The sequence below is a fragment of the Tetrao urogallus genome, assembly GCF_951394365.1.
Source record: "Tetrao urogallus genome assembly, chromosome: 3".
NCBI classification, from domain to species: Eukaryota; Metazoa; Chordata; class Aves; order Galliformes; family Phasianidae; genus Tetrao; species Tetrao urogallus.
In genome coordinates this window covers 78639459-78664733 of record NC_136815.1, presented here as the reverse complement: position 1 = coordinate 78664733, position 25275 = coordinate 78639459, and the positions used below count along the sequence as shown (strand labels likewise).

Genomic DNA, 25275 nt, shown 5'->3' with positions numbered 1-25275 from the left:
AGGATGTCATCTAGGACACTTCACACACTATCACAGAATGTCTTTAAGTACTTCCAATTAGGGAATTTCTCAACTATAAAATTCCTCCTATCCACCCTATGCTAAAATCCACCCCATTTTCATTAAAAAAAAAAAAAAAAAAAAAAACCTAATGTAAGGGAGAACAAGCATGAAAATAAGTTGTGTTAATCTTCAGAGATGTGTTTTCAGACTGCCTACTTTCACATGTATGAAATATACTCAGTTAAGAAGATACAGACAACTGTAAGTACTTTTCAACATTCAGACAGTGCAGATACAGAAGTTCACACCATCTCACTACTATAACTAAATCCCTTCTTAGACTACTCACAAGGTAACTGAAAAGCTACTGTTTTCCTCTGTCTTTAGTATACCTTTTGTTTTGAGATTCTGCATCCACGCACATTTATTAAATGATCATCCAGAACAACTCATGAAGAAAAACAGCAAACAGCAAGAGCTGCTAATAGCAGGACGAGTTTTCTTAAGACTGACTTGTTAATGAGATTCTATTAAAAATGGGACCAGGAAGGCTAGGTACGTAAATGCCAATGCATTATGCTCACAACATCTAAGCACATGAATAACTCTGGAGCTTTAAATACTTCTGGGCTTGATTCACTGGTTTTGTGTCTCGTGTGTGGCTGCAACTGTAGCTAAGAATTTATTATAAAACCCAAAAGTGCCAAATAAGAGCAGATTTTCTAGTTGTTTTGCAGTAATTTGAAGGAACATGAGTGAACAAAAATGACTTTTGGTTTATCCAATCAACTTCTAACTCATATAGCCCCCAGAAGTTTTGAAATTTTTATTAAATTGGATGATGAAAAATAAGTCATGCAACTGGCAATAACCTGTCAACTTCTCCAGATTCCCCTTATGTAAAATCTCAGAAAGACTTTTACTCTCGCAACTGAAATCTTTCCCACATTAGTGATGAAAATCGTGATCATTTACTAATGCTGACTTTCTGCAGAACTTTTTTGCTATTCACAAAATCGCAGCACTGAGAGAACATTAAACAGACAAAACATCACCCATCACATTATTTATAAGTGCTAATCCCAGACAGAATTAGCTGCGCACAGACAAAAATATTTAAGTATCTCCTATACACTTTGTAATATTTAGAGAAGACAAATGTTAAAAATCACAACATTCATTAATCGCCTATATTCATCATCTGACTTATGCTAAAATTTCCACTTTTGGAGTACAATTTCCATATTTGGAGATCTATACCAATATTCACAGAACACTTAATCCAGTATTCCTCTCCAAGCTGTTCACAAACTCTTGGAAGCACTGCCTGCTTTGTTTGGGAACTAAACCTGTTGGGTTCATTCATCTTCCATTATGCCAATTATTTTGTTTGTTTTTCCAGAAGAAAATTGGAATTGCACAAAATACAAAAGTCAGTATAATCCATCTTGCATTTTTTGGGTTCTTTTTCAAAGAGGAAAGGATTTAGAAATGTGGTTTAAAGCATGCACTTGAACATGGTTATCTACAAATACAATTCTGAGGTATTCTGCAATTCAGTTATCACTAAAATTAAAATCACAGGTTTATATTGAGCATGGAAATTTTATCTTTCTGAATACAGAAAGACTGCTGATTCCACATTTCTGAGACACACACATTAAATCATTCACATCTCTGAAAGGGCTGCTATCTTTCCATTTGTTATACTCTTGATGAGTTGCAGTGGAAAGAACACCTGGAAGGTCACTGTTACTAGGGAAGAAAAATTACAGTTGAGCAGAGAGAAAAGATGACAGCAATCTGTCTGAATTTATTAAATCTTCCATCAAGACTTCCTTAGCTTGAGATAACAAAAACTCAGAAGTGAAGTCACACACAGCTTTGTCCCACCTAGAATGTTGCTGCTGGGCAACTGACCAACTCATTCTCTCATGCAAGTAACAGATTGAAGGATTACAATCTGGTCTCAGCAGGTTACATATAAAGCAATTCAGTCTGAAACTGCATTTTAGATTGAAAATGGCTTCCAGAAAAGAAGGCAAACACCAAGTTTCTCATTAAATTTGATCTGTTCTAGCTAGCACAGAAGTTCATCAATTTCTGAAGTCCTACAATCTGACCATTCCTATGAAGGAGGACGTTACTCATTATTTAGCTAGCAATGCTTAAGGAAAGTTCTTGCCAGTGGTCACTTGGCTCCAAGGGCAGAGAAAAAGCAGTAGAACCAGTAGATTTTACCTTTGTAATTCACTAAGTGCTCCGCTTGCGGATGGGCTAGGGTTTAGCTTCAGGAAGTTCTGCTTTAAATTGAGATGAGTGAGGTCTTGGCTATAAAACAAGTTGGCAGGCAGATGCTCCAAGCTGCAGCATGAAAGATCCACTGAGCTTATGCGCTGTGATGCAACCTGGAATTCAAGAGGTATACCAGTATATTAATACAATAACAAAACAGAAACATTTCCTTCACCTCTACTAGCACAAGGTAAACTGCTTTTAAATCGCAGCCCAGCCCGAGTCAGTGTCAGCTAATTCAACACAGCTAATGTCACTGCTGAAGGTTAACCCACAATCTTGCTTCACTTGAGTACTGAAATCAGGTCCACAGATGGCCAGCGGGGGGACAGTGCAAATCTTTGTCAAACTAATATTGAAAATTAATTCATTTTCAATGAAGTTGTGGGATGCTCTGTGACCAAAAAAATAGCTAAGGTATTTGAGAAGTAACAGCAGCAAAAACAGCGCGCAAGTCCTCTATGTTACATCACAGCTGGTCAGAACACAGGCAAAACGCAAGCAGAGGTGAGAAGCTGTCACCATCATATCCCAGCTTCAAGGGTTGAGAACTGACAATGAGGAGCAGAAGTAGTTATCACATCTGTATCTTAACAGCAACAAAGCACTAAGCATTTCTCATTGTACTGAAATACTGCCAAGGGTAACAGATAAAATAGATTCGTGAATGTAACACCCTTCTCCAGAAAGGAGAAGACGAGACAAATTCTACAGAGGCCACAGAAATCATGCACCTAGAGCTGCACAGGGCTAGCATTATTTCACAATGCAGATCTATAGGCAACAAATTAAATAACAGACACTGTTCCTCATCAAATCTCCAGAATATGACTGAGCGAACTACAAGCTGCCAATTTATTTACTTACTCATTAACTTACTACTTTAAGAAAAACAACAAAAACACTGCCACTAAGAACTGTTCCTTACATTCTCTACCCAACCCTATTAAAAAGCACTCTCATAGAGTCTTATTAAAGAGTCATGGAGTTGCCCATGTCACAAAGCTTCACCTCGCTGAGATACGACACAGTGAGAATTGGTGGGCAAGAAGGAGGGAACAAGAGCTGCATCAATGAAAGGCACATTTGGAGCAGACGTGGCCAGATTAAAGGAGAAAAAGCAAACAACTTTACCAACATCTTAGATTTCCGGGGCTGCACAAATAGTGCTCAAGCAGTGATGTGCTCTGTCGGCTGCTCGTTGCAAGAGAAGCAATCATTTTGCCACTGGCACTTTGACTGGCCTCACATGCTATGAGTGGAGAAGTACAAACACATCTAAGGGCCAGAAAGAAAAATAAACCAAAAAACCTTCATAAACAAAGTCCAGTGGCAACTTATAAGAGCCTCTGAACTCCAAGGAAGGAGATATCATCTAATCTTCTGGGCAGAGATACAAAGGACCCTGAACAGAGACAGATTATTTTTCGCTGGCATAAGTGAAGTAGCTTGCCATTGAAAGGAAGGCCAAGGACTTTTTTTTCTTCCTTTTCATTCCCTCCTTTCTAATGCAAGCTACACAAGCCTGAGGATAAGTGGCCTCTATTACAAACACACAGCCATAAGCTTCAAGAAGAACAGACGGTGCAGTGTTTTTCCTCTAATTATCCAGTCCTCGAACACCCATCAAAACGCTTCAATTTTTGTTACTCAATTAGTTCAGTCCTTTTGTCATTGTCGCCACTATTTTTCTTCTTCCTGTAGTATTGGAAAAAAATTATTCATAAGCTAGTCTCAGCAGTCATTTCTGAAAGGTAGGTATTCCACCTATTTATGGTGCCAGAACCTGCCCAGTACAGCGCACTTCTCATCACATGGAAAACTGCTGATGAAAAAGCACTGACATCCATTAAACTCCAAGGAGAACGTGTAATTTCATGTGTAATGCTTACACATCCTGTTGCTCCAACTACTTGTTTGGAATGCGATAGAAATAGCAGTAAGCAACCCAGCAGTATTCAGCAAGGCCTGTCAGTCCAAAACATTTTCAAATACCAAAACTGATAACTCAAACTGAGCCAACAACTCCACATTCTACTGTGGTCTCAAGAAAAAGATGCAAATACTTCTTCTGTGAAAAAAAATCTGTTAAAAGTAATTGTTTTTATAAGTAACATCCCGTTTGTGTGGCTTTTTATGTTGGTTTTGTTTATTTTTAAAAGCAACCACTCTGATATACAAAGAACATATATTAATCATGCCACTGGCAACTTCTACAATGGCTCTTCCACAGATGACTCTGAAAGTTAAAAGCAGATTTTAAGTGGAGTTAGTTTTGGAATTGGCTGTAATTTTATTGAAGACTTCTTTTGTTGCTGTTAGCAATACAGCACTCTAAGAATCATCTTCTGAATCATTACAAGGAACACTAATATAAACAAACAGTTATTCTCATAGGCAGGGATAAAGTCTTTTCTCTTTTCGTTACTCAATAGTGCTCTGTAACAAATTCCTAGAGAACAGAGGAAAAAGATGAAAAACAAAGAAGAGTGGCAAAGAACAACATCTCATTCACCAGAAAATTTCATCAGTTGTTTTCAAGCTGAATATTGAAGTTCTGAATAAGGGGATATTTCAATCTTGCATTTCAATAGATTTAAATGCAGTAAGGCTGCTCATGCACTTTTGCTTTTATGTGGCATATGTTTTTATGTTTATATAAACAACAGTTTGCTGTTGTTTATTAGGAGCAAATAGTTCTTTTAACACATGATACACTTTTTAAACAAAGCACTAGGTTTCTCCTTCTCACTGTGGGGAATCACTGCAGAGTTGATAATGGCTATGATATGGTGATAATGGGTAAGAAATCTGACTAGAATACCCATCTCACAAGCAAATAACAAAAAGTATGCTGAAGAGACACGATCTGCAGCAATGAGGGTTTCTATGAGATGAGAGGAAAAGAAGACATTCCACTGTAATAAAATATCCCAACAAGTTATTTGGGTTGGGTTTAACAAGCCTGTGCTCCAACAGAAATACTGAAGAGTCAGTGTGGTAACAAGACTTGACAGAAGCACTTTCTAAACAGACGTGGAATGAGTATTAAGCTCTCATTATGGCTTGTTAGGTGTTTCATTTTTAAATTCTTCCAAAGAAAAATATAACTGTTTTAAACACTTGATAAGAACCAAATGCAAAGGCAATTATTTTGTCTTAATCTAAATTAAAATGAAGTACAAGTCTTTGCCATAGGATCTGATGCAACCTTCAACTTTGAAGGTTAAACTAGATAATGTTGGAGGTCTTTTCCAGACTTAACGATCCTATGAGTGTGTGTGTGTGTGTCTACATACCTCCTCAAACAGGGTGAAGCCATTGCACAAAAGAATCCCTCTCAAATGTCTTCTAATCACATCCAAATCTGCACACACCCCTGACACCTGATTTCACATGACATCCCTGCCAAATTTACTGTAGAATTAAGTGGGGAGAAAAGTTTGGGTAATGACTTTCTCCTTGATGTGTGACACAGTCTCACTTGCTGTAGCTTTAGAAGTTGTAGAGTCCACACCTATCTTTGCCAGAGAAGATAAGGAACAACTTCACCACGGATACAGCTCTAACACACAGTGAGATCAGTACTTCTGAAGTATCAGTTTTATTGGATTTTTCATCAGGAATACAAAGAAAAACGATAAAACATATAGCTCCTCTTTATTTCCCAAATCTGATTTTTAAACACTTCACAGTCAGTCATTTTACTGTGAAGTCTTCCGTTTTAATACTAGAGGAGTTGCAGCACAGTATGGCCACATAAAACTCACATAGTCCTGGTCTGCAGCATCTTAAGTTTTCACTTTGTTTTGTTTGTTTTTCTCCAGTCTCCAGGCATGCACAGCATACTGAAATGCAGTATCCAAGAAGTGGTATAGAACTGTAGTACACGACAGAGATCCCTGTATCTATTCACTACAATATCATATCACTGTCACGACAATCTTTTCTCTAGTAGCAATAAAATGCAGCTTTATCCTGTAAATACCACTACAACAAATAATGCTGGAGAACTCTTCCCCTGTGCATGTCCTACTGCTCTCCACCTGAGAGCTGAACAAGTGACAAACAACTAGGAGTCTCCCAAATATGGATACTTATTTTTAAACATGCAGTGTTTGTGCCACAGTAGTACTTAAAAGGATAAAAAACTCACATCAAGGTATTTAAATTATTATTTTTTAAAAAAGGAAACTACTTTAAACATGATGAAAATGCGGAACGGACTCACTGTGACTCTTCAGTAGCTAGCTATAAAACCACGAATACTTGCATCAATCCATAATCTTGCCTATTCTGACTCCACAAGGCTAAAAAACTGCTTTCCTCTGTCCGACAGTACAATAGCACCTCTGTCACCAAGCTGTGCAACAAGTCTGATTACAGCCTTTGTTTTAAAGCCTTGGCAATACTCCAAAAATGATCTGTCGCTGACAATGGATGTCAGCAATGGACGCAGCTGAGCCCAGCTGTACGGACAAACACAGGCCTTGTTTACACAAGGACCATCTTTTGGTGTGACCTGCAGTATGAATTCAAACAAATGTAATTATATCTTTTTCCTGTTTACCCTCAGCCCATTCCCTACAGTTCTATTCAGATAAGAAATTACTATTTAGGACTTCAACAGAAGACAATTAAAATAACTAAACAGCCCACACTGTGAAAGCAGCCAAATTCTCTGTTTGAACAAAGATGATGTTAAATTACACCTGCTGTAGACATGCTAATAGAGAAGTAGTATAATTTTCCTCTAGGATTTGTTTTTGAACAGCTTGATAATCATCACATCCCACCAATGTATGCATAAAGCTTAACTAAACAGTGATACATACACTTGAAATGTCTGAACTAGCCACTTAGAGCAAGTAAGCTCTCCTCAAAACCAAGCTTGTTTCAAATCCTAGCCCTCCTCTCCTCCCTGCTCCACTGTCACAGCCCTATATATCAGGGGGACCTTCAGAGCAAGTCATAAGGCCCTTGCTCCACCCTCAAGAGCTGAGAAAGCATGCAGGCTGCCAAGAACTTCAATGGAAGAGGAAAGAAAAGAAATAAGGTTTTCTGTTGCTTTAAAGCCTTATATTTGTGTTTTTTAAATGACAACTTTAAAAATGGAGGCAGTCCAAAGGGTGAAAAGTTCAGTGCTTTTCTGGCCTCTCCTTTTTGTTTTCCTACCGACATGAAAATAGATGCATACTGACTAAAGCTAAGGGCCTTGAAAAGGGAAAACAGAACTTTGCAGAGTCTTCAAAACATCTCAGCGATTCAGAAAATGTACAGGCATAGGTGAGATCACAAACTGCCTACTGAAACCAGTGGTGGCAGCAGGCACTCATGTGATACCATCCACAGGCAGTCACCACCACTTCTCAACCCCTCTTCTCCTCAGGTGAGGCTCATGGGCTGTGCAGCAACACAGACAGAAATCTCCAGGAAACACTTCATCTTGATGAGGCACAGGGACACAAAGGTTGTTCTGCTTGCCCTCCTCTTCTCTCTTTAGTTCTAAAAGGAAGATGTATACAGCATGCAGAAACAGCTCATTTCAACTTGAGGATGTTAGAAAAGCTGTAGGAATGCCCAGTGAAGACAGTAACACAAGAGTGTGTGAGGAGAGGGGATATGTGCAGGTTGCAAAGCAGAAGTTGCATTCTTTCACCTTGCATGATAAAAGTCCAGAAGAAGTCACACAGATGCAAAAGCCAATGACCAAGGTTAAGAACCAGAATCTGGAAAATGAGGGTTTATCGGAATGATGGCATTAGTCCTCTGTCATTTCAAACTGTTCAGACCTACCTGAAGTAGTTATTCTGGGATAGCAGTATTTTTTGTTTCCTCACAAATATAACTGCTCTTCTTTTACAACACCCAGTACTGATACCAGTACTACACAGGCAGTGATACTAACTAACACTGTTGCCTTAGAGGAAGTCTCCCCAGGATGTTCACACTGATAAGGTCCCTGCAAGGACAAAACTTAAGGTGCAACCTGGAGTTAAGGGACAATAATTAGTTGAAGCACTAAACTTAATTCAAGCACACAAATCGTCTTCAATTGGTGGGGCAAGCAATATTAACATCCTTGAAACAACTTGACTGAAAACAAGCTGTTATTCACCACAGAATTTTGCAAAAGAAACTTTCTCTCAAAAACAGAGAAATACCTTGTTTTCTTCAAGCAACTTCTGTTTAAGTTTTTAAGTAGACAAATAGCTGTACTGCTAGTAAGCTTGCAATGAGCGACTCTCCAGCAAAGACTTTCTTTCAGCGTTTGCTATACGTGGACTCACTACTGAGACTGTCAGCACTTCCCAAAGTCCTTCACTTGCTTGACTCTCCCCCCCCCCCCCACAAGAAGCAGAGTTTTGGTTGGTTTTTGGTGGGCTTTGTTTGCTGGGTTTTCTTGTAAGATAAGCAGTTACACCAGGCAGTGGGATCTGTACACCACAGACACTTAGACCCCCTGGGCTTCGTTAAGAGCTGGGTTACACTTTTCCTGCTCAGTCCCACCACCTACCACCTGAGACTACTGAAAACACTTTGGGATTCTCATGCATTGAACTCACCTTAAAAGGTAATGTCTGCAACACTTTACATAACTTCTAGCTGGAATCTGTTTATTCTTTCCCACATAAATGCAGAAACTGCACAAATTCAGTTTCAGTATCAGAAGCTGACTTAGAGGCTTCAAAGGTCATTACTTGAAAGCTATTCCAGATGTGTGAGTGATAACTAGTTCTCTATTATCACTCTTGGCACAGTATTTCAATAGCTACTCTTTACTGAAGGCAGCAATAAGGACCATAGACTCAAAATTCCAGCAAGAAAAAATAAATTAAAAGTGAAGCTATGGTGTGGCTAGCACAGAAACTAAAAGGCTCAGTCAAAATTTACACCACTTGTTTGCTTTTAAAAGGAAAAGCAAACAGCAAACTACAAAACTTCCCTCCTGATCTATTAAAATAGACACTACAGCGAAGTGAACTTCCAAAACATCCACTGGCCTCTAACAACAAAAGGCATAAAAGGATAGGTTTTGAGGGGAAAGAGAGGAAAGAATACTTTCAAGTGTTACAATCAAAAGAGAAACAAAACTGGCCTCAAGTTTGTTTTGCCTCATCTGCTGTTTTCAATGCAAGTCAACAAGAGGCCACCCACAGCCAGAATGCCCAGATATCACTGCAGAACAAAGGTCCCAAATATTGAAGTTTTCACACATACACAGAAAAGGAAATCAACTTCCACACAAAAAGGCAGAGGTTTGTTTATGTTAGAAAACTTGTAATCACTGCTAAAAGGAAGCTGTGGTTTTATTTTTAGGGATCTATTTTTAGAGAAGGCATTATCTCAATATTGTCATTTTATGGTATTAGAAGGAAAAAATGGTTTCCTTTTTCCAAACTTAGATTCAACACATTTCCCGTAAGAAAGGAAAAACAAAGCAAAGATGACCACACCAAAACAAACAGAAAACCTCCCCACAGTGAAAAATGAGAAAATCTTTCAGGGATATTTTTCCTGTACTAGATAATGAATCAGTTACAAACAGGCTACCGATGCCTCTTAGTCTCACAAATTTGTAGAAAACTAGATGGCTGCTTTTCTCAAAGAAATCAACCTTTCTGAAGAGCCTTGGATTTGATGAAATGTTTTTGTTTTTTTTTTTTAGAAGATGCCATAGATGTTGGAATTAAACACTACTCACTCTTAGGTCATATGGTACAGAGACTCATTTCCAAGCCTCCAAGCACTGCTAGTGTAACAAACCAGCTACTGCAGTCACCCATTCAGTGACCAGCAAATCCTTAACCTCCAACCCATCCCCAATATACACATAAACACAGTACACCAGGATCATGACCATACAAACACATCTCCAGAGAAAAGAGGTTTGGTAATAACCCTGCAATTGAGGATTCTGTAAGGATGGTGCAACTCATTACAGTATCTAGAAACACATATGAAACAGGTCAATCGGATAAGGCAAGGAATGTGCAAGGTAGGGCTAATTTAACCACGGGACCGTTGGTTTCAAGTTGTCTCTACAGACTGAAGACCACATTCTGTGTTAAAACACTCTGCAGTATCTGTTTTCCACCCACAATCGATTATCTTCCAGTACCTCAAGGGTGGATGAAGGTATGATTTTTATCAGTAACATACAATTGCTACTCACTATACTTCCTCGGAACCATTCCCATAAAAACAGAAGTCAATCAGCACAGTCTCCTATTTTGGAAGTATATTTGCAGAATTGCAACCAGACACAAGAGTTCATTTTAAATTCTACAGAATTTCTTATCCGTAGAAATGTGGTCTACAGCACCAACCTTGTACATAGTCAGAACTCTTATTTCTACTGAGGAAAAAAAGCCATGGGATTTCATAGATCAGCTTCATCGTTTTCTCGTAACTAATGCTTACACTACAAGATGCACTGTTCTAAGTATCAAGAAACTGCTGTAACAAACTGCCTAGAAGAATGAGTGAAGCAGCTAGTCAGAGCAGGTCCACCACAGGGAAAAAAATGCTAAAGAGTTAATCCTGCACAGCTGTTTTAGATATGCCTCTGTACAAGCTTAAGATGGATACAACTGCTTTAGAGGTCCCTTCACTATTTGTATAGGACAAATTAAATTGAGATTTATTTTTGTTTTTGTTTTCTGCAAAAACTTCTTTTCACAGTGCAGATGGATTTACATACATACAGCATACTCTGCACTCTGCCCTGACATGAAAGGAGTAAGGCCAATATGGCAGCATGTCCCACTTCCTTCAATTTGCTATTCTTGCTCTTTTTAGAGCTTTTAAAACATAATGTACACTGCCATCACGATTTACTCTATCCTAGCAGCAGGCTTTGTCCAGAATGGCACAGATGTTTCCACTGCAAGCCTAAAGACAGTGGTTTCTGAAACAGAGAAAATATTCCTAACAAAGGTACACAGGAGAAAACTCGTAAGTTTGAAGTTTTAAATCAAGGATCACTTTCTGTACAATCTTTTTTTTTTTTTTTTAATTAGGAGTGTTGGAGACTTATTTCTGCATAGATACAAATCCACCCTGTCATCCACACCCCGCGCCAATTCCCCAGCAAACATACTATCACTATAGCAGCAGGTCAGGCAAAGGACGGCAGCGTGCCCCTGAACATCTTCATCTACCTGTGTTACATGCAGCCATGCACAGGCAGCTCACATGAAGCAGTCATGCATTATTCAGTCCTTGTCTCTCATTGCCTCTTCTTCTACCTGCCCCACAGAACTGAGCGCTACAGCGGGAAATAGTTGTTGCAAGAAGCTGTCAACACACTTCCTGCCCTTCCAGAACAGAAGTGGGGGAAGTTCTGCAGGGTCAGATAACCCAGCTCAGTGCGCACAGGGATGCACGCTGTTTCCAAGAAAACAGAATTTGCACTGCACCTTTACTTCAGATGTGCAATACTAAATTTCTGAGACAGACGTAGATGTCTCCTTTTCATTGTATGCCATGGAATATGAAGGACTGATTATCCTTTTTCCACTAGCTAAGTCATCTATGCCATTAGTCATGCAGTTGTCAACACACAGCAGTGTCGCTTATTGAAAAATGCTGAACTGAGTGCAGCTGTTACAAGTGCCATACAACGGGAGTGCATCACCACACCCCAAATACAAGGCTTACAGCTGCAAGTTCCACAACTCCATCACACTTCACACAGCAAAACCACCTCTTCTCTGTCACGTTAAGGGTTCAGCTTCTTACTTTTGTTCAATCAACCCACCCACCTTCCACAATTTTGGATACAGCAAAGGAGGAAAGCCCTCATTACGTATTCTTCATTGTTAACTGCATGTTCTCCCCTTCTCCTTCGGCAGTTTTAAACTTAAGTAGTAAACAGTGGAAGAAATTGTGTGAATTCCAGCACCACGTCAACTTCACACAGATAAAATTCTTTAAAGCCATAAAAAAAGATGTTCTTTTACCCTCTTGCCCCTCATTACCCCTACTGCTGTATAAACTTATTTTTCAACATTTGGCAACAGAGCAAGCATATTAGATCAAACAGGACCAAGTTTGTTGCTGTTGTTTTCTTCTTGAGCTTCCTTAATTAGGACTCCAGTATTTGGAAACTAAAAGGAAAGAAAATGCACCGTGGTACAGAAAGCTATCAATATTAACGAAGAAGCCACATTTCCAGCTTTTAAAAATATTCTGTTTGAGGTTAAATCTGCATATCTAAAAGTGACCTATTTGGAGTAACTGTGCCACCAAGTTCAATATTTAGGGCAGTATTTGTGTAATAATTTTAGTCAGCCCTAAAAGCGAGAGCTCTGTTCACCTCAAGATAAGCTCTCATACAAGAAAAACAATCAAAAAATCTATTCATAAATCTCTTCCAAAAATGTACTGGGGCAGAGCATCAGAGCTGCCTTGGCTAGGATATATTTGACTTTTAGAATGAATCAGATTATACAAGAGTGATGTTCATTTTTAATTAAGCTAAACCCAACCCTCCACAAACACTAATTCAAATCTTCTCTAGAATACATTTACTTATTGTAGAAGTGATGCATTAAGGTTTCTCTCATTCTGCAACGCTCCTCAAAAGTCAACACTGACAATATTCTTTGGGGAAAAAGACTGCAGAGCAAGCATTCTTTGCAAAGTCTCCTTTCAAGATTAGGCCCGTTATTCACAAGTTAAAATAGCAGCATTTGGCTCTTCTGAGGTACACAAACAACATGAAGTATTTTTGCATAGTTAAAAATTGAATTGGGAAATTCTAATGAAGTATTTTACCCATGATTGCTTTCTATTCTGAAATTTACATCAAAGCAAGCATCACAAACCTCTGTTTTTAGCAGCATGCAGCAGGAGCATGAAGGACTATAAAAAAAGCAATCAGTTAATGTAACTAAATGTTTCAAAACTGTCAGCAAACTGTAACGTCCAAAATACACTCAGACACTATTCAGAATTTATCAAAGTGCAAGCATTTTATCCAGGTTCTTTTTAAATTGAGGTTGTGTAACCCACAGAACGCAACTACAAGCTGTATGCTGGAGAGACATATTTTCTCTCTTAAATTTGCTTGCCTTCAGACATACAATACTTTATACAGCCTTTTCGTGGTTAGCAAGAACATTTAAACTTCTCTGAACTCAAGAAGCTTCTGTGTTCACAGCACCTGAGGCAGCCTACCTCATATAATTTTATTTTCTCCTCTGCATGACAGCCTTGGTTTGCCTGAAGTACATGAAAATGAAACTTATTTGTGCATGTAGATTGGTAACGATTAACCTCACAGTTAAGCATTTGGACATGGGCAGCATCAGCTGGAGTAAGTTAGAGTTTCTTCCCAGCATTACTAGTTTTTCTGTTTCTATTCTTCAGGAACTGTTACAGCACAGTGCTTCCCACACAACTGTCTTGCATACAATCATGCTCATGTCTTTCAGTCTAAGGATAGAAAACCCAAACATTAAAAAGGCAAATAGAAGTGGCAACATGCAGTCTCCAGAAATCCCGAAAGCTAATTCTCATTTTTGGGAAGATGGAGGAGTGGCTGGAGAAAATTAAGCCTCATTTTTTTCTTAAAGTGAGTTTTAAAAAAAAGTAGAGTTTCCTCAATTCTGAGGGCCTGAAGAGACACAAACTACATTTTACTTCTCCCCTTACATAAGAAAAACAGGAGGATCTCATGAGTGCACGGGGATATGTTCTCATACTGGCTACCTTCCCAATGCTGTTAGTCATTTGGATGAACCAGAGAGAAAAAGGGAAGCACAGCAAGGCACCGAGTGAGCTTATGCTGACAGTAACTCAGAGGGGCTTTCTGGCTATTTATCCCTACTTCTAAAGTTCATTGTTTTGCACTGTCTCCTCTCTCACTCATTAGGTTTGCCTTTCATTTATCTGATGTCAAAGACTCTAGAGATGAAAGGACATGACTCTCCCAGACAGAACCCCAAAGCAGCCAGCACTCATGGATCTGACAGACCATACCACACCGTCTCACAAACATGCACTGGGCATTTGTACCTTGAGTCTGAACAGACCCAGTAGGGATGCCAAACCAAAGTCTTCTTAAAGAATTTAAACTTAGAGAACACAAGGGATACTTTAAGTGATGTGGTGCTTGGAGGTGCAATAGTTATTGCTCAAAAGAAAGCTTGACAAAATAATCAGGTCTCTTAAAAAAGCCCATGCAACTCAGGCTGTACCACTGGCAGTATGCTGGACAGATTCATCGCTGCAATCTAAAAAGACCAAACAGTTCTAGTGTGCCATAAATATTTCCAAACAGTATTACACAAAAACTAGTTGCTTTAACATAGCAAAGAACGTGAACAGCCCCATCAAGTAATAACAAAGGAACAGTTTAGGAACCTCTAGAAAACCAAAGATTGCTAACCACACAACAAAAGAACTTGCATAGTAAAAAAAAAAAATAAAAAATCAATGAGTCAACATACACAAAATACTTCAGAGAGGATAGGGATTGACATAAACCAAGGAATAGCAAAAAAAAAAAAAAAAAAAAAAAAAAAAAATCCCAAAACAAACCCCAGCCTTTCAACAATGCAAAGTGGAACTGAAATGTCAAAGGAAATAATGCAAGATATAAATTCCCATTAAAAATGCCTACTGTAACAGTATAAAACTTCCTTAGGAAAGAATTAAAGTTTTTCTGACGTAAAATTTTTGCTTATTAAAAAAAAAAAAAAAAAAAAAAAAAAAAAAAATCAATTCTAAAACTGAGGAGTGATTCAGCAACCGAGCAAGGAAACAACCCTTTAGATCTAGGAATGCAGGCTTTGGGATCTGCGTTGGGAGCTAATTAATAAAACCTAAAATTTTGTCAATTTTTCAATACAGCCTTTTAAATTTTAATTCTGACAGTTATTTGTCATCATTCATGTTCTAATGATTTCACTCCATCCATCCAGATGAATCAGATGAAAAAAGGGAGACAATTTAACACAGCACTTTGCCTACACAATCAGAGTACAGAAGTCTCAGCATAGACAGAAAAATTCACCTTGCTATTACCCATTATCAAGAGGTACCAAAGAACTCCCTTCTGTGCACTACAAAGAACAGCACAAGTTCATAATAATGTGAACCCAGAAGACTACACTGCTGTATGGAGGATAGCACTGTGGGTAACACTATAAATTTCATTCAGGAATTAATGTTCTCACCTTTGATGCTTGTCGAAGCCATCGTAAATACTCAGTGAAGTTATCAAAACAAATGTAGTAAGTCTGGCTTTGAGGTCCAGAAGAGCTAAATGCTAAGCAGTGCTGGTGTTTTTTCACTTCTTCCACCTACAACAAAGGCATAAAACTGTTAGTGAGCAAGAAACTAAAATCTCTCTACAGAGCACCCCAGAGAAAATTCATGTGTGTCCAAGAGGAGTTCTTCAAGTAGAGCTGTACTAACCGCTCTCAAGTACATAAGCTGGATCTTAACTGTCAAATATTCATGCAATCTACACGAGCAAGAAGTAAGAACACAACAAAACCTTTAAGCTTGTTTGTCTGTTCTAGAATACTAGATAAACATTAAAAACAAACAAAATGTCTGAAAAAAATTCCTAGCCACATGATTTACTCTCTTGTCATATGAAAAAAAGAAGCAAACTGGAGATGCAGCAGGCAGATAAATCTGGCAACAGCTCAAGTTTAAACTGGTAATGGATGGCAATACTGAATTAAAATATGCTGCTATTCTCAACATTTAATGTTTCTCTGGAGATTGCTTCCTTTAAACCTGTTTTTTGGGGGTGTTTTGTTGGAAACTTTTTCCCCAATGTATCTGCAACCTTATTTCTGGTTGCTATCTTCAGTACAGCATGCAAGATGTAAAGAAACCATCCTAAAGAAGGAAATAGCCAAAAATGACATCTTAAGAGACTGAGCATCACAGAAGGCTTTCAATCTACAGCTGTCTTTATGCAACCTAAGGGAGCACAATTTATACTCCTGATTATTAAAATGAAGCTTTACCAAATGCTTCTCTTACACCCCAATTAAATTCTTTGGCATTTCTCAACTCGCTAAAAACACCCCAGAATACATCATCCTGCTACCACACACGCGCAGTCCCACACAACTTATGGTTTCAGTGCCTCAGCACGGCTTTCTGGAAAGCCTTTGCAAACCAGGAAGTGCAGAGTACTTATGAGGTTTAGAAAGAATATTTTCTGAATAATAATTTAAAAAACACTGAATTCTGTGCCAAGCATCCTCCACTCAAGCTTTGTCAGCAGAAGCCCTCAGTACAGTTTTTTTTTTCTTTGCTTGGTTCTCCTTTTCTTTAAAAATTTGCTGTCAGCTTTCAGCCTTACAGTCTTTGTGTTTTATGTTTTGTGATGTATTTCTGCGTAAATACACTTTTTCTTCTCAAAAAAGGCCAACAAGGACCAGAATTCTCTTCAGCGTGCTGCAGCCATGAATAAAGCTCACTGCCAGAGTTCACACACTGCTGCTAAAAAGGGGGGGGAAAGTCTCTACTTCGGTACCTCCATGGAGGAGTTGAAGAATCATGGAAGCATGAGAGAAAAGAACTCACAGAAGTTATACTAGCAACGTGGATAGTAAAATAACACATCAACTCCAGTCTGCACATATTATATTAGGCATCTTTTTTTCCTCAAACTTAACAGTATAGAAAGTAAAACAGCACTATTTCAGGTGCGAATTCATCCTCAGACTAATGATTCTCTTCCCATTACCTTGGCTAAGTCAATAATAGCACTCAAACTATATTCAGGCTGAAATAGTAAGGATATAAATCTTACTGTCTTCATTAAAGTTCTACAGATCTAAGAACAGTTGAAGGTGGAAAGGATCTCTGAAGGTCATCGTGTCCACTTCCCTTGCTCAAGCAGGGCCACCTAGAGCAGGTTGCCCAGGACCATGACCAGGCAACTTTTGAATAGCTCTAAGAGGAAGACTCTCCAACTACTCTGGGCAGCTTATGTCAATGCTTGATCACTGATGAAGGGGGGCAGAGGGGAAGAACTTCCCTGTGTTTAGACAATCTCCTGTGTTTCAGATACATTTCATCAGAAAACAAAAAGCCAGTTTCAGCTTTTTGTAAATGAATGTTTGCTGCTGCAAGCTTGTATTAGATCACTACACTAATAATGATGAAAATGAAAAACCAGAAAACCAACCCCAAAACACAAATAAAATCTGCTTTACTTCTAATTTTCAGATCTTAGAGTAACATGACATGGATAAAAACAGATTAAAAGACATAGTAAACTCCAAACAAAATAGAGATTAATGTATACTTTGTGAGCTTTTATACATATCAAACACTATTACGTATATAAAACACTGCACGCAAGGCAGCTGAATGTATCCCTCTCACTTTTCCTTAGCATTTCAATCCAAACATTCCACAGCATTAAGTATGAATTTCTCGGCAATCAAGAATTAGTTATATATTCTGATTTTCTCCCAGAAACTGATTTTCTCTCCAGACACAAGCTTTTGTGAGGGGTTAGGAATCATGGCAAATGAAGGTGATCTCCTCCATGAATAAAAAGATAGGGATTAAGCAAACGAATACATAAAATAAGAGTAAAAATATAATCTTACTTTGCCACCAATTAAAGGGAGGACATGCATCTTTCCCGTCTGGCTTTCTTTCACTGATGAGACAATTAGGCATGTTCCACAAAGGATAGCTTGACGTCTTGTCCATCTGTTGACTGGCAAATGTATTTTCCCTTTTCGAACATTGTACATTCCTGAGAGCTGAATCCGCTCGGAGCTGCCAATGCTGTGGGGCTTTCCTGAAATGGAAACAAAAACATCCATTTAATCATGGAAAATTTCTTCCTGTTTCATTCAAGTCATCCTGGGACTTCATCACAAAGTTCCTTAGCTATGAACCGCAGTAAAAGGAGTGACAGCAGCTTCAGAATCAAGTAGTTGATACTCTTACCTTCATTTGGTATGTGCAAAAGGGGGTGATGCACTGCATGCACACTCACACCTTTGCATTTCCATCCATCCTTACCATCACAGCTGAATTGCTTTAATAGCTAGTGTACAGTTACTACTCTTCCTTCAGCCCATCTGTTCAGTCCGAATGCCAAAGCAGAGGTAGTACACAATGAAAGCCACAATGCGCACAGATGCAACGCCTGAAAGACCCTGCTTTGGTCTGATAACTTCAAAGATGGTGAAGTACTTTTGCCTATATTTACAATGAATTCACTATTTATGATCTAGATTATTAGCAAGGCTAACAATTAGACCAAATATGTTAAATGATGGTTTATGCGGCTCAGATTCTACTATCTATTAAGAATATTCTGGTAAAAATGGTTTCTGGTAAAAACCATTGTTAATAAGGACAACACAAAGACAAGCATCTCTCTCATGTCTGTAATAGAACCACGTCCCTTTAGGACATGGATAGGAAGAAGCACGATTCATTCATCCTAATCTGATGAATTTATCTATTTCAAGTTATCATATCAAACCCCGGAAAATCCAGCCCTTCTATTTGGATTCACCCAAACATACTAACATAGGTAAGGTAATCACGTTCAAGTTAAATAAGTTGAGATTTCTTGAAGGACACCAGTACTAGTGAAACTTTGCAAAGGACTTCTTGCAGATGAAGAACCAAAGGCTACTGTAACTTAAGGTATTTTCCAAATCACAAGGCAAGATAAACCATTTATTTTCCTACACTAACATTTAACAAAATTCTTAAATTATTAAGTCGAAGCACTAATAACTGATTGGTTCTTCAGAAAATCAGGGAGTTGATCCTCTCTCCTAATTCCAATATTTTCAGAACAGCGCTAATTAAACTACAGCAGTGACAAGTGCTGCACATTATTACTACAACTTGCCATTACTAATCTTGTTCATACAACAGCTCATTTGTCTTAATGAGTCTACTCTTGCCTTCAGATTACTTAAGACAGAAGACACCTACCACATGGCCACTCCACTGTAATTCCCTCACCCTCACCTTCCTCATGTCAATTCTTACCCCTTACTTAAGAAGTAGCCTTCCCGTATCTTCCTTACAGATTAGTAAGCCAATGCCTAGGCATAGTTAGCCTCAAGCCTTGCTCAGTTCTAATAAACAGTATCATTTAGACTACCAATGCCTGCTCGTAGTTTGGATTTGCAGGAATGTTAATGTTGCTTGAAGCTAAAAGAGAAATCTCAGTGCCAATAAAAATCTAGGTGCCTCAAGAAAGCAGTAACTTCATTATCAAGCAAATTCAAATCCAACAATAGAAGCTGCAATTAAGCACTTCTCTTAAGCCCAACAGAACAGAAAGAAGTAGAACATATCTATTTTTTATAAAGCCATCGTACTGTTAGGGAATACAAGTGAGTAAAATAGATCAACACAACCCTAACTAAACACAAAAGCCAAATCAATGTGAAACACAAAAACCATGGTTACTAAAGCGATAGTTTATCTAGTCCGTGCAGAATGATAGACTTTATGCTGCAAACCACTGATCAAAGAATCTGTTACACAACAAAAAAGACAATAAAAATGTCTGTAATGCAATACAAAGTGCCTGTGAATTGTCAAAAGTATGTCTGTACAAGTCACCAGGACTATGGACAGTTTCAACTCAAAAGTGATATTTCAAGTAAGGTCACCTCCCATGGCATGTTTCTAGGTGAGAAACACCAATCTTCAGAAATTCTGTTGGATTACTAAGTGGATAACAAAGTACACGAGATCCCACTGCAGTGCTGCAGCCTTGGCATGAAACACGAGAACACTCAGAAAGAGAGAAGTAACATTACCCGATGTACTGCACTGGCAAAATGATTACTGGGATCTGACAGCAGGTGCTCGCACTTCACAAAGGGTGCTGGAAAATTAGAGAATCTTCAGAAAAGCTACAGGAAAAGAGCCAGGAAGAAGACAAGCCTGCTTCCTGGAACCAGATTAAACCATTTATTTTCTTGAACTAGGCTCCATGAAGTTAAGTACAGCTGGGCCTGTAAAAACACCCGGTAGCATCTAAATGGAAGTTTTCCAAACTTCAGGTAAATTCAGAGGTAGTTAAGTTCCAAGTCACATTAATAATTAGCATCATTAGTAAATGTTTACTAGGAAAGTCAGAACAGAGCTATCACAAAGTCTCCATGCTAGGTACAAACTGTCCTTTCCTCTCACATCACAGACAGATTTGATGGAAAAATTACCAGAGTAAAAGTTTCCAGCTACAAAGGTTTTTACAACAGTCCCTTCAACTTTTAAGCACTTCAGACGTGTTTTCCTAACAAATTCTGCCTATCCTGCTACATTAAAGCTGAAAGATTCTTGATCAGAACATACAAAACTAAAATATTGAGTATATTTCATTATAGCAAAAGGTTTCTCTCTTCCTCTTCTTGTCTACAGCACTATATAACTTGCAAAACCTACATTTGATGTTGGATCACATGATGTTGCCTGAGATGCAATCAGCTCATGTATCATTCAGTTTTCTTCCTACCAAAGGGTTGTTACCATTCAGACTCAACAGTATCAAAATGCTTTATTATCTGGCAAATTAAAAAAAACCTTCAGAAACTGCTGGTTTCTTTTGTTTTTAAATAGAGGTTAAGTAAAGATCTCTAAACGCACTGAAGTTTTGCAGGTAATTCAGAGTAAAAGCTGACTGAAGAGAAGCAAATTTGTGGACTGAAAGATAAGCCTGAACAGTGCTTAATGGCTCAGTCGACTCGCTGGCAAAAAGAGCATAAAGGCAGGAAAAGCTGAAACGCCAGCAGATTATGGAATTACAGCCACAACAACAGAGGAATGGGACTCGAGAAAGGTGCAGCGAGCACTAGGATCGCTGCTCCTCACTTCACCGAGGAGAGCAGCAGGTGGCAGAGTGTCACACTGCCCCACAGCCGGCTCCTGCCGGAGCACCGCTGGCACCGAGGGAGCAGGAAGAAAAGGAAGACTCACGTGTACCCGTGCTTTTTACCACTTGAAAAATAAGCCAATGAGAAGGCCCCAGCAATTAGTGCAAATGACCTTTTCCCTAACCAGATACAGAAGGGATGGGACAATGAGAACTTCGCCAGAATACCTTTAGGCCAAGGATCAAAGGGCACGAGTTACAGTATCATCAGTGCCACCATCACACATCAATTAAGCAACCTATCATTGCTGGTGAAAAAGAATCATCTGTTCTGAAATCACTGTCTGCCTCAGACTTCCCACTTGAGATTCAGAAGACAGTGTGAGATTCACGTTATGAATTCCCTTCAGTTTTAACTACACCCAGAGGGAGCAGACAAGTTTCCAGTGGGCCCTGTGATGTTATACTGAAGCTGTCAGTTGTGCAGATAAAAAGGTATCGATGCTCCTTTGTGACTTGAAACACATATTCAAATCCTGCCAAAAGCAGGAAAATAATTATTGTTGCCTCGATCAGAGAGAAGACAAATATGCCAGAACATCTACAAGTCTTGCATACCAGAAAATGTTTTTCAAATGTTAAGCCTAACCAGAACAGTTGGAGCGTTTTAGCAAGAAGCCATAAAAAGATTATTTTTCATTCTTGTCAGAACTCCAAAACTACTGCAGCTCCTAAGCACACCCACAACAGGACTTTTGTTCCGCACGAAGCATTAGAGGAGATGCCTCAAGGAATTACAAACAGACCACTCATTTGGCTATCTTGACATTCATGGTTGAATTCCTCTCAGTTTTAGCTTGTCCTAAGTCCTGGAGGGAAACTACTGGTATTTAAAACAAGGACAGAGAGAAACAGGGAATTTGATCAGAACGGTAGGACAGCTCTCTAGAACCATGAACCACTCACAAGAAGCATGGATGGGACAGACACCTTTCAGTGATCTTAAAACATGACGACTTGGCAACGAGCAGCTCGAGGAAGCCACCGCTACACCACACACTGACTCTTACCTAGAGCAAAGCCTTCAAATCTTACTAAATACCCACAGCCACTTGCTTTGGATACTAAGTAGAGCTCTTCATCCTAGCAATAGAAGGCATATGGAATATATTACCATCAGAAATTATGATATACCAGCTCATTATGGGACATGAAGAATATTTGGAGGAGAAAGCTCTCAAAGCTCTATGGCTGATTAAGTTGCAAGTTACTATTCCACCCTGTTAGAAAAGTACAGCCAATGAAGTCTGCCTCTAAAAAACTATTTAAGACATTACCAAAATAAGAGTGGAGGAAAGAGTTGCCATAAGAGACACATTCACTTCTGTGCAGCAGCTTTTATTTTTATTGCTAACGTTGGTCTGACAGAATGAAAGCCAGCAGTTCTGAGCACAGCTGGGCAGCTCACAGGGAGGACCAGGCTGCCTTCGCTGAGCACTCTCAGGTACTAATGGTATCAAAGGCTGAATGCTCAGTGGCAACAGTGTCCAAGTTCAAGGCTTTTCAGAAGGGACTGAAGGACTCAGTCTCAGCCCTGACTTAGGGATGGTCTTTTTCAGCTGCAGCTGGGCCAGCAATAGAGGTCGATATTCTCATCTGCACACAGCCAAGCCCTTGGCTTAAGGCCAACACTTCATCAACGCTACCACATCAGCTGCTCACTGTAAGCTGTCCCTAAGCCTTTTCAGGCAAACCAAGCTGCTTGCATTTCTTGTCTCCCTATGACCAAAAAGAAAGGCCACAGCAACACCTCAGGGTGAGCAGTTCTGTATGGAGAACACAGGAAGAGCACGTGGAGACCAAACCTGCATCATAGTTACTGGAGAGGATATGTAATTAAGCCCACCTATGGCTTTCAGTAAGTAATTTCAGAAACAAGACACTTCCCACACTAACACTAATCAAGCATCATGTTGTTTGCTTCCCTCCCCCCCCCATATCTCCACATTCAAGTCAAAAGCAAGAACCAGTTTGAAGATGTTGGAATCTGGTGAGGAAAGCCAGCTGGTTTCCCAGCTGAGGTGGTGAAATCAACAGAGAAAGTGGATTCTCAGTGCCTACCTGGAACACCATTCCTCTGACTATGGGAAAAACCTTGCCCCAGACCTTCCTATAGACCCCCAACACACAACCACCACACGCGTAGAATCACCAAGATTGGAAAAGAAATGACCTTCAAAATCATCTAAGCCCAACCATACACCTACCACCAATACTTCCCTACTACACCATATCTCTTAGTACACAGCAAGTAGAGGCTGGTAAACCATTCCTGAACCCTTACTACCAGATTCTTCTGCAGATTTCTACTTCTGCCCAAATCCTTTAATTAAACACAGAGAAAGCTATTTCCTGCAATACTTTTGAAGCATTTCAGCCATATAAGGTTGCTTCCCTTTTCACTGTAGTCACACTAAGCGTAGTCGTGATGACTTCAGGCAAGGTCCCAGTGCAATGAGATGTGTAAAAATAAAGCAGTGAGGTGAATTTAAAAAAAAAAAAAAAAAAAAAAAAAAAAAAAAAAAAAAAAGAGCAAGCACAGAAAGCACAAAAACCACAAGTAAAAATCCCAAAATTACTGCACTGTTCTCATTTTTATTTAAAAAAATATATGAAGAAAGCCTACTTAGAAAGTTCACATGCTAATTGCTTTTTTCCTTGCTGAAGAAATCACATTTATAATTTAAGAACAAAAGTTCAAAATTAGCAGGTTTTACATTTACTTATATTCAATACCAAGAATTCAACTAGTAGCATCTATCAGCAATCAAAGGATGTTTTTGCAAAGATAACAGATCAAGCATATATAAGGTAAAGTTTAACTAGCAAAACCATTCCAAAACTAAGAACTTGAATTTTTGCACTCAAATCTGCTTAGACTCTTACAAATTCCTACAGGATTTAACACTGCTGATTGATTCTGTATTGCTCTGTGGAACAGGGACTCAGACATCACCACACTGTTTCTATGGGCATGTAACTATTAGCACAGACTTTTGCAGCATTTTGGTGCTCTCTGTACTAATATGAGAACTGGGGAAAAAGCTGAAGTGATTTATTTCTTTAGAAATTAGCAGTTCGAGCCCTAATACTTGAAGCCTGACAACTTTTCACCTGAGACACAAAGTGTTTTGGTTTTCTTTTACTGTCTCAATTCAGCTTTTTCTGAAATGTTCTCTATGAGACAAAACAGAGTAGAAGGCAGACAGGCTTTCAGTCTTTATGAAGCTTAACTTTTCTCAAAGATCATCCTTAAAGACAGGAATCATCACTATGTGATATGATGCAATAAAACAGTCACCAGTTCTATAGCAATAATCCTGATTAAATCCTCACTAGAAGAAAAAAATGAATTTCTTAGTACAGAAAGTAACTCTCCCTGTTTTTTTCCCCCCTCAAAGTTCACTTAATCATTTCTTATGTCTTATTCTCACTACTTCCACACAAGAGACCTGAAAACATGGTATAAACCATTAAAAAGACATTGCAAGCTAGATTTAGCAGTATTTCTGGTATTGGGTGTTTCTTCAGAGGAAAATGGTTCCAATAAGCATAGTATCAAAATCTCAATATCAGCCTGCCAATAGCTTCTGAGGGAATTAAAAGGAACAGTGATTCAGCAGAACATGCTTAGACTCATTGTTGACATAGCACGACTTCAGTGCCAGGATGATCTAGGTGCAGTGGTGAACAGGATGCTGCCTGCAACTAAAAGCAAGCAGCACAAGTTCATCTGGATTACTGTGCAGAGGCAGAAGATCTAAAAGCCTCGGAGTCCAATTGCTTTCATCTTAACAAATGAATTGCAGATCTTAAGTATTTTGAAGCTTTTTATCAGTTACAGTATAGCACGAGTAAACAAAAGCCAAAGAACACATCCCAAAGGCTTACTTAAAACCCACCTACTCTTAAACTCTTCATCCAGTCTTCAGCTTTCCCTGCAGAGCACTCCTGTGGCTGAAACAGAGGTCTCCACACTTAAGCTCAGCCCAATGCACTTGCCGCTCTCCTCACTTGTCTACAGGAAATTTAAGCAAGCTGCATGCAGGCAGACAGGGCTGTTTCAGGAA

The 25275-nt window shown here is 39.0% G+C and overlaps 1 protein-coding gene across 1 annotated transcript in view; it reads right to left on the bottom strand.

The window, feature by feature from the left end:
• PHLPP1 (PH domain and leucine rich repeat protein phosphatase 1) overlaps positions 1 to 25275 on the bottom strand; it is a gene marked incomplete at its 3' end in the record, with an annotated part of 130073 nt that overhangs the window by 40260 nt on the left and 64538 nt on the right. The window contains exons 2-4 of the mRNA XM_079533021.1: positions 17895 to 18091; positions 15486 to 15611; positions 2245 to 2411 (exon numbers count right to left, since the gene is read on the bottom strand). Coding sequence (XP_079389147.1) covers positions 2245 to 2411; positions 15486 to 15611; positions 17895 to 18091 — 490 coding nt within the window. The remainder of the gene's footprint in view (positions 1 to 2244; positions 2412 to 15485; positions 15612 to 17894; positions 18092 to 25275) is intronic.